This window comes from Passer montanus, unplaced genomic scaffold (genome assembly GCF_014805655.1).
Source record: "Passer montanus isolate IOZ18808 unplaced genomic scaffold, ASM1480565v1 scaffold28, whole genome shotgun sequence".
Taxonomy (NCBI): Eukaryota; Metazoa; Chordata; class Aves; order Passeriformes; family Passeridae; genus Passer; species Passer montanus.
Genome location: NW_024367483.1, coordinates 7,698,968 through 7,713,503, shown reverse-complemented (window position 1 = coordinate 7,713,503; position 14,536 = coordinate 7,698,968). Strand labels below are relative to the sequence as shown.

At 38.0% G+C, this 14,536-nt stretch overlaps 1 protein-coding gene across 5 annotated transcripts in view; it reads left to right on the top strand.

Annotated features, from left to right (window-relative positions):
• Nucleotides 1-14,536, top strand: part of ROBO2 (roundabout guidance receptor 2) — a 434,381-nt gene that overhangs the window by 35,681 nt on the left and 384,164 nt on the right. For all 5 annotated transcript variants that reach the window (XM_039713266.1, XM_039713270.1, XM_039713268.1 and 2 more), the window contains exon 2: nt 6,775-7,101. In XM_039713266.1, coding sequence (XP_039569200.1) covers nt 6,775-7,101 — 327 coding nt within the window. The remainder of the gene's footprint in view (nt 1-6,774; nt 7,102-14,536) is intronic.

The following is a 14,536-nucleotide window of genomic DNA, read 5'->3' as shown; positions in this document are numbered from 1 at the left end:
CTTATACAAAGAGAGTCAATATTATGACCTTCAGATATCAGTGTGATAACCATTGAAAAGCTGGTGACATTTTGGTGATCAAACAAAAAAGAAATGCAGTATTTGCAGTAAAATATTTACTTTTTAGTCATGGGAAAACCAACCAAACAAAAAACCTGAACATCAAACTTCTAAATATATAAAAAGACAAATGCATGTTGTAAAGCACCAGTGTAAGAATTGTGATCTTTTGTACTTGGGATATATGAGGTGTTTTTAAACCTGACCTCTATAGGCAGAAATAACATGTGAATGAATTTTTTGTAGAATTTGTTTGTTCTCAAGTATTGGGAGGCTGAATGAGTTTTTAAAATTCCAGCTGGCAAAAGGTGAAATGAAGGGGCAATTATAAACATATCCTTAAGTCTTGGAGTGCCTGTACTTGTTCACCTGTTTATTTTTTGTTGACATAGGCAGAAGCGATACAGCTTGTGAGAAGTTCATGCTAATTTCAAAAGCCTTCCACTTTTGAGCATATTTAATTTTGAGCTTATTTACTCAATATGGGGTTAGAAAAAGTAGGATTAGAATGGTTCTTCACAGAGCTTGATCTGTATTTTCCATTCATGGATATTTGGAAAAAGTTTTCCAAACTAGTTGAAGCTTCCAAAGAGAGTCTTTGACAAATCACAAAGATGTAATTTGTAGATTTCTAAACCAAGATATTACAATGAGTTTTTTGATAGTTGTCATACTACTTTAAATTTTGAGATCTTTGCTGTGAAATTAGTATTTGTTAGCTGGCAGTTACTTGGAATTTTATGAAAGATTTCTTTAGGATGTTTGGGTCAAGTTTGAAGTCAAGTATTGGTATTAGGTACTTATAATTCCCTAGACATTCACAAGTGGTGTGGTTCGGGGAATCTTTGTGACCCGTGTCCTCAGACAAGATAGTGGCTTTAGGATAAAATTCAGAACATCAAAGTTAAAATGCCTGCTGTGCTTATAGTAGAAATCCTGTCTTCCTCAAAATATTACTTTAAGACTGCTTTAGCTGGGTGAATTTGTTTTCAAATGTAGTCTGATTTCACAGCCTGTAGTGATTTTATTCTACTCTGAGAACTATTTGACTCGTGGTTCGTGGTGGGATCTGGAACCGGTTGTCATTTAAAAGCTTTTTTATAGCTGTTTTAGCTTAACACTGTTAAATTGATGTGTTTTTCTAATTGCTCCTTTTTAAAGCTTTTAAATGTATCTTTTAATGTTGCCTTGGATGGTCATTATCATCTATCAATAGAAAGCTTTAGAGTTCAGAGAGCCTGTGGTTATCAACCCTTCTATGCAAGAGCAAAGTTTACTTGCTTCTAATGAGCCGTTGGTTTCTCCAGTGGTATCAGGGAAGCTGCAAAGCTTCCCTTTGCCTGGCTGATAAGGAGCCTTTGCCAGTTCTCCAGTGCTATGATAACATGCCCCCTGTACAATAAATTACCGTGCTGTCTTTAAGCAATATCTGCTTTTTTTACCTTCCATCCTTGACCTGAAAATAGCTGAAAGATGTTTTTAGAGCTGGGTATACACTTATGCTTTGCTTTGTTAAATTCCAGAGTGATTTGGAAAGGCTCCCAAGGGAAGAGCTGTTGTGCTTGAGTTCTTCTGGATGAAAAAAAATATATATTTTTTTTAATCTTTGATGCTTTTGTACTACGCTGTGTATATATCATAGAATAATTTGGACTAGGAGGGACTTCTGGAGGTCACCTGGCACTTGGAGGGGTGTGTGTACATTGTGTAAATATAGATGTGGCACGTATCTACACACAGCATATAAATACAGAGACATATATGCACACATACACATAAATACTGTCCTTTTTGCTTTTCACAGGTGGAAGTGCTCCTCTTCTCTAACTATCTTCTTCACTTCTTAAAGTCTGTTTTTGTAATCTCATTATTTGGAGTCAGTGAACATTAATGAAATCCATACTCACATTGGAGCAACTATTCTAGTTTCAAAACCTAGAGCTTTTTTGAGAAAGAACCTAAAAGTGAAGTTGGTTTGGGTTTGCTGGGTGTTTTGTGTGGTTTTTTGTGTGCATGTGTGTGGGTGCTGGTGTGTTATTAAGCACTGGTGTGTTATTAAGCAAATAATTCTCTTATCTTCTTTCAGGGAGCATAGCTCTGGTAGATATTTTATTTCTTGACTTGAACTCTAAACCATTGTGCTTTGCAATAAACAAATCGATGTAACTTTCTCATTGAAGCAGTGACTTGTATTTATAACATCACTTTTCACCTGGGGAAAAAAGATTAATCATTTGTGAATCTATATTCCAGTTTTCAGGGCTATTGTGCTCACTCCTGTTCTCTTGACTGCATCCCTAACGTGCTGTTCCATCCCAGGCAGTGTGCTGGAAATAAATTTTAAGGTGTGGTAAGGCTCTGCAAAAAAAGTGAAATGTGACACTCGAATGCATATACGTGATGAGAAACCAATTGAAGAAAAGTGAATTAGAGTAAAATTGCATTTAAGCCTTTATGTCAGTTTTGGAATTGACATTTCCTGAAATAATTTTATATAAGGAAAAGGATGCTTATACTGTGGCACTGGATTATTATCCACATTAATTAAAAAAGAGATTTTGTTTACAGTGTTTCTTTAGTAGTGGAGATCATTATACCTTGTTTAGCCAAGTCAGAGTTTCATACAAGAGAAACTTAATGAAATCAACCTTCCAGTAAGATTTGGTCAATGTTTTTAATGACAGTTATTGATCTCTCTTGTCAGCATTTCCTGCTCTCCCTCTTGGCAGACATACTCTGTAGGAAAGGTGACTTATCTGCAGGCACATGTCCTGAGGAAGTTAGGATATGTTGTTTAATGGATTAATTTTGCTCAAGGAAAAGCTTTCAGAGGACCTTGTCATAGCTGACAGAGCTTTGAACAAAAACCTTACCTTGGAAGCAGTTGTATCACTGGAGTCTTTTCCCATCTACCAAATCTCAGAAGGGGAGAGAGACTCTAAAGTATAAATTTTCAAAATGTTGTCCTTGGCATGTCACTTTGCCTAGAGGAATGCATTTTGAATAATCAGCCTGGTGCCAGTGCATCAGCCTGTATTCCAGTTGAGTTTTCTCATTATCTTGACTTTTTTTCCTCTTTATATTTTGTTTGAACTAAGATGTGACTGACTGGCTCTCTTCTTGAGATCTCGGCTTGCCTTCAGTCAATTTTGTGCCTAAAAGGGTGGTGAAAGCAACAGACTTATTCATTACATCAAACAAATGTGTGCAATAAGTGTTTCTGATAAGTACTTCTCTTGTGAAACGAGGCATACGAAGAAGTGGGAAAATGAACAGTGACTGTCCTTCAGTAGATTTAACTAAGTAGCTGTGGGATTGTCTTGGTAGAGTCTGCTTAAGTAAAAAAAAGAGCTGGAGCCTGGCCATGTGACACATTTGATGTAGCTAGAAGAGATTCTGGAGACACTTCTGTAGCTGTCCATCCATTTAAAGCACTTGATTCTTTTAATTGGGATTTTAATACCTTGCTTTCAGTTTAATTGTTTTGATTGTTGCAGTGAAAATAAACCAAGATTCTATCATAAAAGAAGGTTCTTTGGCATTAAATATAACTTTGGAGCTGTCCTCTCTGTAGAATCAAATGTACACAGGGCTTTTTCTTCATGTATTTATAACTTTCTGCTGTAGGAGATTAATTTTTTCCTAACACAGATTTGCTGTTTGTCTCCTTGATAAACAGTCCTTTTGCACTGTCTCAGGGAAAACATGTGTTGCTGGCAAACTCTTGGAGGGAATGAATTCAAAATGCTATCAGTGGCATGAAATAACTAATAACTCATATGAGGAGCATCTGAGGGAGCTGGGGCTGTTTAGCCTGAAGAAAAGGAGGCTGAGAGTGACTTGATGAATCTTTACAACTCCCTGAGAGTGCAGCCAGGTGGGAGTCAGGTCTCTTCTTCTAGACAACAGGAGAAGAGGACAAAGTCTTAAGCTGTGCCAGGGGAGGTTCAGGCTGGACAGGAGACATTTCTTTACAGGAGGGTTGTTAAAAATTGGAATGGGCTGCCAGGCAGGTGGTGGAGTCCTCATCCCTAGAGATGTTCACAAAATGACTGGATGTGGTACCATGATCTAGTTGACAGGGTGGTTGCTGGTAAAATGTTGGACTTGGTTGTCCTGGAGGTCTGTTCCAACCTAAAGGAATTTGTGTCTGTGGTATATTATGAGTTTGTCTTTCAAGTCCAAGAAGTTGCAACAACTTCTGTTGCTCTTGTTTGCAATACTTTCTTTCTGAACTTAATATACAATACACCTGTTCAAGTGTGACCTGTTAGAAATCCTGAACTGGAAATATTTCAGACACATGACACAATGTCAAACATCACATCCCATTTTAAGCATCCCTTTCACAGCAGTAGCATGAGAATGGTAGGGTAGATTGGAGAGTAGGTAGGTATCCAAGTATATTAAAGCTATGTGTTTGGAATGTGCAAGGAATCAAAATGAGAACCTTAAGGAAGGATATAAAAAGAGTAGTAGTCTTAGAGGTCAGCTCAGGAAGAGCTTTTCTATATATAGGAAGTCAGGTTGGTAAAAGTTGGAAAGGAATTACAGATACAAATGAATGTGATGTCGGATGGTGACAGGTGCTGATAATGTCAGCAGGGGAGAGAGAATTTTGAGGAGGTTCTTGAAGGCAGTTCAGAAATCTGTATTATGAAATACCAGCTCAGAGTGTTAACGTGTAAACTAATGCAATATTGTGTTTTCTTTAAAATTGTTCAGTAGTTACAATGCAATATAATGCCTGTCTCTTAATCACCGCTGTCCCAGTAGCCATGAATGTTTTGTTGATTTGAGAAATGAGTTAAATGTCTCTGAATTTAGTCTGTACCGTTGCTTTTCTGGTATGACAGACCATTAGCTTTGTAGATGCTTATTTAGAGAGTAGGCTTAATAGATTAAATAAATGTTTGGTCTTTATGTGAAGTAAATTAAAACTAGAAGAATGTGAAGTGCAATAAATGAAAGTCTCTTCCTAGGAGTTTGAAAGACAGTGGACTAGGAGGACTGAAAGGTGAAATTGCCAAATATCCTTTGTCTACAAGAAAACTAATTTTTTGGATTTGTTTCATGTTTTTTCTACTGATTTTGTTACCTTACGTTAAGCAGTTATCAAAATTCAGTTGCACCTGTACTCTGCCTCAAGTCCCTTTGGTGTTGCGGAAACACCTCAGTTTTCCTTTTCTTCCTGATACTGTTAATAGAAATTTCTTAACACAACTAGGGGGTTTTGTTTGCTTTTTGAGAATTAGCAATGAATTAAGTTGTTAGACATGTCTGGACATAAAATTGTTTCTAATGAGAGTGTGAAGTTGGCTTTTTCTTCCCATGTGCTGTCAGATATTTATCTTTTACTTTAATGGTGATTTTAGTCTTTTTTGATGTTGTGTATGGGTCAAGGACTAGGGTTATTTTTTAGCTGGAGATTCTGCTATTAGAATTTATTTTTTTTTTTAGTCAGTAGAAGTGAGAATAAAATATATCATTCTCTTTGAAATGTCCCATAAATTCATCTGTGCTTAGCTATAGATTATGGGATTTTTTCATGTACAGGCATTGCAGATTATGGATTTCTTTGCTGTTCTGGTAATAGAATCTGGAAGCCACTGAAAGAACCAATTTGTGCAACAGCAATGTAACACTTAACTGCAGTGGCAAGCCGTAGTTTAATGACCTGAGTGTTAGTAAAACAGAAGTCCAAAGGTGGATTCACTCTGTTGAATGGATCTTTATGCCTTTCCTCATAACTTTTGCAGTAAATGAGGCATTGAAAATATTTTAAAGTATGTAGAGCCTAGACTATAATTAAGACATTTGCTTTTCTACCACTCAGCAAATCTGCTGATCAGAAAATTGAGACAAATGTTTCACTAACCTGCAGAGGTTGGTTTACCTTGTATTTAAGAAGTGCAGACCAATTGTAGCAGTGTGGGAGGAGTGGAAAGTGTCTGTACCATTAATGTGTGGAAGGAAGCGTTCAAGGTGAGGTTGGATGGGGCTCTGAGGAACCTGGTCTAGTGGAAGGTGTCCCTGCCCATGGTAGGGGGTTGGAATGAGAGGAGTTTAAAAGCCCCTTCCAATCCAGGCCATTATATGATTCTCTGCTTATATTCTATTTACATGTGCGTGTATACATGCATCCCTGAAGCTGAAAATTTCTAAAGTGAGCTGACATGTGAGATTTCCATTTTTGCTTTCTTTCTTCTCCTTGTCTTTCCATACTGGGGCTGTTTGTGGAAAAGGGATACAAAGCGTACATGTTAAACTGCAAAGACCTGTTAACTAATGGGGTTGGCAAGAGAGTGTGGTTTTGGATGTCCTCCTATTGAATCTGGCAGATGAAAGGTTGAGAAAGCAGTAGCTGGGAAGGGAATCTGCAAGCACACAGTGATCTAGAAGTAAATGTAAATAGGAAGATTATCAGGAAAAAAAAAAAACATTGTCATATGTGTATGTGTAAGGGATCCTCCTCTAAGCACACTGTGCATCTGGTATGGGTTTAAAAACACTATAGAGGGTTATCTCTGTTAGTCCATCTCAGGTTTTAGATAGGGGAGTGTCTGATACAGTCTCTGATATCCGACAAAGCAATTACAGATGTTGTATAGGTTTTTGTTTTGGGGTTTTTTTTTGAGTTTTTATAACATTCGTGCTTTGTGATGCCTAAAGCACAAATAAATTGTTATCTCTTCCCTCTGTCCTTTTCCTTAGGATCCCGTCTCCGCCAAGAGGACTTTCCACCACGGATTGTTGAGCATCCTTCAGATGTGATAGTGTCTAAAGGAGAGCCAACTACTCTGAACTGCAAAGCAGAGGGAAGGCCGACGCCCACCATCGAGTGGTACAAGGATGGCGAGCGGGTGGAAACGGACAAGGACGATCCGCGCTCCCACCGGATGCTGCTGCCCAGCGGATCTTTATTTTTCTTACGCATCGTGCACGGGCGCAGGAGTAAACCCGACGAGGGAAGCTACGTTTGTGTAGCAAGGAACTACCTTGGAGAAGCTGTGAGTCGCAACGCATCTCTGGAAGTGGCATGTGAGTAGTTTTGTTTGTTTAGTATTCTGTAAAACTTCACGGTGGCTTTTGTGCTGTCACACCAGCACTTGCACACAGCCAGCATCCTGGAGATAACAAATGGGGATACGTACAGCGTTTTGTCATTAGCTGTTGCTCTTAGTTAAGGCATTTTTACATGTGTTTGTTCAGTAGGAGTGACCGTACAGAACAAGTGATTTATACTGAAATGAGGTTCTAGCCAGAGTATGATCATGATTGGCAAAAACGTGGACAAAGGATAATTTTCCTCTGAAGAATAATCTAATTTTTAAATGATGTCCAGGGTTGGTTTTGCTAGAACTAATGTGGAAAAATACCTATCATTTAATCTAAGGTGTGCTGTCTGTTTCTCTTTATCTCATAATCTGTTACCTCAATAGAAGCAGACAGCATCTTGGTGACTCATACTCTGTACTGCTAGAAAACTCAGTATATGCTCCTCAGTCATAAATTTGACCCAGGCCTCATTCATTATGTGAATGGCAAGTGAAATTGTTGGCCATTTCTCATATCATCCAGAGCAGTCTTGGTCTTTATTGATTCTCTTTGTCTTAACAGAGAAGTCAACAGGGCTCTTTCAGAGCCCACCTGGCATGAGGAGTCTGCTTCCAGTAGAGTTAGCAGATACATTCATTGTATTCGCAGAAAACAAGCTCATCAGACATAAAATATAATCAGTAGCACATAGGTTTTTTTGCTGCTTAGTTATATGCGTTGACTCAACACTGATCTTTTTATTCAAAATGTGTATCTTTGCTTATAATTGTATTTTAATACATTTCTGAGTGTTCTCTTCTTGCTGGGCTTGAATTTTTCAGCCACAGCTCTTCACCTGAAAGGAGTTTCCCTAAAATGTGTTTGAAGTAGGGCTTTAGAACAAATTTGTATTGCTTAGTTGATAAAGAATGGATTGAAGTTCACAGTAGATGGTATGTTTAAAGGGAGGAAGCACAGAAGAAAAATCTTTGTTCCTAATACAGTCTTCAGACTTTTGTAGCTAATGTGGTGTAATCTTGAGTCTTCTGTTTTCCTGGAAACTGCAGAAATTGCTGCTTTTGAAATACTTTAATGGCAGAATAGGCCAAGTAGAACAGACATTTTCACTACATTTCACCTGTTGTAACCTAGATTCGAAACTGTGTCAAACAAAAAAATGAAAACAGTTTTGGCACACTATCAAAGCAGAAGTAAATGTGCCAGTAAATGCATCACAGAAAGCTTTTCAGTTTTGGCTGGTATTTGGAAATTGAGGAGAAATCAGCTTAAGGAAGGCTGAAATCTGGGTGAGTATTACTAGATAAATTTACTGGATTATTTGTGTCTTTGTACATGTGTTTTAACTCTTGAGAAATTTTGAGAGACACCTAAACACTTGAAATCTTTATTAATCCTGTTGAGATTCAGGATCTCCTGATGAAGTTCAAAGGATTGTACCAGGTGTACCTTGAGTCATCACATTTAAGTGACTGATTATTTTGAAATTTAAATGTGCTTTATATCTTGTCAGTTTTCACTCATCCTTACTTCATTGACTACAGTGAGACTCTTGTTACACCATCTCCAGTCTCTGGAATTTAGCTGCTGTAGCTACTGGCAGGTCAGGCATGAATCGTATGGGAGCTAGTAAAAAACTTTTAAAATAATACTTTAAAAATAATGAACTGTCCTCATTCATCAGGTATTTTAGGGCAGGAGCAACATGAATGTGAAGCTGAGATCTGAAACCATGCAATAACATTGTGTATTTGCTGTTTCCCTAGCTTTAACTTCTTGAATCCTCCCAATTAAAGGGTTTAGTAGTCTAAAGCAGGCTCTCCTCTTTCACTGCAACAGTGCTTTGTCATTCCTTGAGCAGTATCATGGCTGAGATTACAGAATGGTCTTCATCAAAGAAGAAAAATGTAAATAATACATACATTGCTTGTTTACTTAATTTTAGAGATTTTGCTGTCATTCTCAAAAGCACATGGCAGTGCTTGGTGTGTCTCAAAGATGATGAGATGTAAGATAATAGCAAAACTACAGTTTTTGCTTGGGTTTGAGGTAATTTTTGGTTGCAAGTCAGGATTTCAAGTGACTTTCAGGGAACAGTTGGAGTCTCTTGCTTGTTTTCCTAGTGTCAGCATTTCTGGGCTGAAGAAGACGGGCAGCCTGTTTGCATGCTCAGGAAATGAGTCCCTGGTGACAGGCTGTTGTCAGCAGTGAGTTCCCATTCACCTGTCCTCAACTCCTGCTGGAAAGCTGTTGAGTTGCCTGGATGCTGCAGCCCTGTCCGTGGGGCCGCACGCGCCCCTGTGCTCTCTGTCATGGTGTTGAAAACTCTTCTTTCCACACCGAGCCAAGCTGATTTCATCACCAGAAACAGGATGGTTGTCTTTTGCTGTCAACAGGGTTCTGGATTGTTATCTGACTGTAGGTGGCCTCAAATAGTGCCATGGGCCAATTGCTGGTTTGAAATGCTTGTGTGTGCTGTTCTAGAGTAAGAAACTGTAATTGTTTTACTTTGCTTATTAAATTAGCAGTTGCTAATAATGTGCTCTTGCAACTTTTGAATGGTTTATGAAGAAATATCTACTGGGTTTGTATGTATGTTAGATGTGTTTGTGCTTATGCATTAATATGACAAACAATGTTAATTATGATTACTTTTCTTTTATTTTCTTTTTTTTTACCCCCTCCATGATCACCTGCTACAAAAGGAGTGGGGTTGAAAGTCTTCCGATGTATCCATAATTATATGTAAAGACAGAAGTTAAATTCAGCTGGGACACAGAGTGGTTCAAACCATCTTGAACACAGTCATTTTGCCCCTTTTTTTTTTTTTTGTACAGTTTTTTCAAATTGCTGAAATCCTTAAGCTCTTTCTGGTTGAGTAACTGTTTACACCTTTCCCAGACGTGAATTTAGGTACCAGCCCCTATAAAGCACATAAGGTATGCTTCCATATCCATGCCTCTTCAGAGCACATGCATACAGCTTTTAATTTTGAATATCTTCACTCCTGAAGACATTTAAGAAGAAATAGTTGGTATTTAGAAGAAAGAGTTGTTATTTGAAGGCACAGTTTAGGATTGATATGGCTCATTCAATTTAATTGTTTTAATACATTAATTCATGGTGTGCTTCATGCAGATTAATTCTTCCACAGGAGTTTGCTCAGAAGGAAAAAATAATCCTAATGCTACCAGTCAAAGAAGTCTTCCAAATTGTACATGGCAAATTGTCATGCAGTATTTTTGTTTTATGGTAAAATCATTAAAAACAGATGTTCTAGCCTTAAAACCTCTATGAAGAGTTGCATTCAAAAGAGTAAAACAGCCTTCTTTTGATTTTGTCCATTAGTATTTTTTTAATTGAAATTGAACAATTATTAGACTTAGGTTGATGTTCAGATTTTCTTGGGAGAATGTAGAAGGGGAAGTAGGCTTGAAATAGTTTTATCCTTTATAGTTCCAAACTGCTTTTGTATTCGAACGCCAGAAGTCTCAAAATAAAAGCACATTTTTTTAACAATGCACCAGTTGAGGCGATCGAAGCTGCGTGGCGGAGTTTTCCAGCGGGAATATCAGGAAACACATTTGCAGCATAGGATTTCAGCTGGGAGCACCGGGGCGCCACATGTGAGCGGGGAAGGAGCGCCGGGGTCCCCGCGCTGGCCTGGGCTGCCTCTGATCCAGCCGGAGTCAGCGGCATCCCCCAGGGAGAGCAGCTGTAGCTCCAGGTGTTAAATATGTGACAGCAGCTTGATCTATCGACCACTGTTACAGGGGGCTTTGGCCTAAATGAAAATTCATGAAAAATTGATGAAGTCCCCAGATTATTTTTTTCCCTTTTCCTTTTGCAGTACTGTGCCAATGCAGCGAGGAGAGATTAAATGAGGTGTTGAACGCTTTAGCGGCGAGGAGGTTGTGGTTCAGAGGTCAGGGGGGAGGGGAAATAAGACTCATTTTCTACCTTAGTTTCCTTTAAAAGCAAACATGAAGCTTTTCAGATTACTTGGGATTTGCTGCCATTTTAATGTAATAATAATAATGCTCAGGAATAGTCACAAATAGGATTCTTTCCTGCATGGCTTCATAAAGATTGTGAGCATGTGGGTTGGTGCAGAATATAGTGGAAGTCTCTGGGTCATAATTCAATTGAAGAACCAGAAATAGATTGAATTTTGTAATGGCAGTATAAATTTGGGCTTCCATCTTTCTGCGTCTCTGCTTGAACTGAAGTCATTTGGAGAAAGAAGAGGTCTTGCATTATTTATATGCCATAGATTGCTTGGATAGCAGGCTTTGGAACACTCTCTAAACATAATGATCCTGTTTGTGTTAGAGTCAACACTGAATTATGTTTTTATCTGTAACAAGAGAGGTTATAGAAGTACACCGAGTTTAGTGTGAAGTCATAGGTATTCTGCAAAGCAAGCCTAAGCCACATCTTAAACATGGCAGACAGTAATTTTACAAATAAACCAGATATATTGAAATGTTCAGTGAATAAAGGTTGAGAGATATAAAATATATGCTATGCAATCACCTTTGCATCATAATGCTAATGGCTATTTGCTGGAGCATGTGGAAAAGGCTGCAATATGTTCACAATAATGGAGTTAATAATTTCCTATGAGATATTCAGAGTGAAAGAAGAGCACAGTGTATGTGACTGTAAAATGGGTGGATGGTTTTTTCCATCTAGTTTCTGTTTTATGTATGATAGTAACACATTATTAATTTTGTTACTGGTAATTCTGAAGTCTGATTTGCCCCAAGATTACTTTCATGTGTGGAGAGCATGTCCTGTTACTTATATCTCTTTCACCCTCATCCTTTTTAACAGAGTATGAAGGGCTTTCTGTCTGAGTTGGCACTCTTCTGCTCTTATCCCGACAGAATAATTATTGTGGAAGTTGGAATGCTGGAGACTATGGTCTGGTCTATGAGCAATGTCAGGACACAGAAAAGCATCCTGCTTTTTCTCTAAGAGGAAATTTAACAAATCATGGCTACTATCACAGCATGCTTAAGGAAAAGTAAATTCCTCTTGAGCAAGAGAACAAATAAAATTGTATCTGATTACATAATCTGGGGAAAGGTAGATTTCCTAAGATGGTGTGAATACCTTCAACCTTCTCTGTCCTTTTGAAGCTCGCAATAAGAAATTTCTGTGGACTTTTCTATGTATTAGGATGAAGCCAGTGGGAACACCATTATTTGAAAACATTACATAAAACTGCATTTCTATATAGGAGAGTAGTTCTTAGTCACTTTTAGAAATTAAAGAGGTTAATTACTAGATATGAGTGAAGACATCAGATAAACCAAAACCTGACTTGGTGTCTTATTGCAAAGTTTTCTTTGAGCCAAATAAATAGTTCTGCTTACTTACTTTATTGATCTAGTTTTAATTGAGTGTTTTTATGTCATCTGAAATCACCTGAGTTAAAGCTACATATTTAAGAGGGTGTGATTTTTGTACCAATAGCCAGAATGAACTAGAGTTTTTATGATAGAGGTGCTCTTCATCAGGATAACCTAGATTCTGCTGCTGACACATTTCTCACAAACTGTTCAAGTTTGTGCTACAGCATTGATGCCTTCTATGTGGGCAGAAGCAGTACTTGCCACCGTCATCCATTAGGACTTAGACAAGACATCACAAGTTACATCTTCACTTCTCAGCCATTGAACTCCACCTTGGCTTGCAAATTTAAAGTCTAAAAGACCTAAGGACTCCTTACATTTGAAGTAAATCCAAAGGTATTTAGAATTCTATCACTCATAAAATCAAGCTGTACGATGCCTGTAGGTTTCTCCAGGCCTTGTTTTTGTTCTCCTTCTCCTCATTTCTTTCATACTGTAGTCTCCTTATAATATGTTTTTAGGATGTATTTGCAGTTCATCTGATTCTGCTTCTAATAATTTCTTGCCCATTCCTCACTTGATTTTAATCGGCTTCTTTCTTCCCCTTAACTTTGATTTGATATTATTTTTTAAAATCAAATGTGCTGCTTGCATCACTCTGAGTACTCTACCTCAGAAAATGTTGACAGCTAAGGAACATCTGCAAACTTACAGAAACCTTGAAAGAAATCAACTCCTGATTGATCTGTTAGTGGGTGCATCATCATGTGTTGATTTTTTTTTTTTTTTGGTTGACATTTCTGATTTTTAGCTCATATGGGAAATGGAGGAGAGCAAGATAACATTGAATTTTTACAACTCTGTTCTCTTTTCTCAGGAGCCAATAAGCACTATTTGAATGTTAATTGAAATATTAACTACTGGCCATATGCTTAATTCATTCATGGTGTATTATTCTGTGGTGACTTTAAAATGTACTCATTTGAAGTAATGCTCAGCCTATGACTTGGCAAATTTTTCGGGATCTTCTAACAAGATTCAGTACTGTGGTAATTAACAGTAATTATCAGGATGAGGTTGGCGGATGTTTAGCTACACATCTTTGTCTCTATGTATATATACTGATTGTTATTCTTATAATCACCCTATTTTTTGAAGAAACTCTTACCCACCTCTTTTTTTTTTCACTTGTCTTTGTTCAGACATGAGCTTCCCTTGCTCTTACTCCTGGAAGACTAAAATTTAATCATGTCTTTCAGTGCTACTTCATAAGTTCCCACAGATTTTATACTTCATATAAGTTTCTAATATGTGGAATTTATGTGGGAAATGATGTGGTGGTTTTGTTCCACTCTTCCTGCTTGAATTTTTCAAGTGGCAGTGATGTGAATGTGTACTGATAGTTGGGAAATGGCTTCATTGTGATAGAGAAGGGAGGCGTACACTGTCACTTTCTGCTGTCTCACAGATCTGTTTGCCACTCTACAAAGGGATGTAGAGCTGTAAAGAACTGGGAGTCCTGGATCGCTGAGTTCCTGTATTCTACACAGCTGTACTTCGTAATTCTGTTCAGAAACATTTCAAGCTGCAGTCTGAAAAGCAGTTTGATTGCCTTCCCCTTCATCCCCCAGTTCGCTCCTTTCCGTTTCTGTTGAAAGCCTGTCTTGGAGCTCGTGTATTCTAAGAGTGAGAAAAATAATTTTCATGTTTCCATTATAAACATGAACTTGCTTGACTTATGCTAGTTCTTGTGATTTTGGAGCACCTCTCCTATGAGGAAAGGCTGAGAAAATTAGAGTTGTTCAGCCTGGGGAAGAGAAGGCTCTGGGGAGATCTTAAAGCAGCCTTTCAGTGCTTAAAAGGGACTTATAAGCAAGATGGGGAAAGACTTTTTAGCAGTGCATGCTGCATTAGGAGAAGGGGTAATGGTTTTAAACCACAGGAGGGTCGATCAAGAGTAGATATAGGGAAGAAGTTTTTTGCTGTGGAGGTGGTAAAACCCTGAAACAGGTCAGATTCAAGGTCAGGTTGGATGGCTGCTCTGATGGAGCAACCTGATT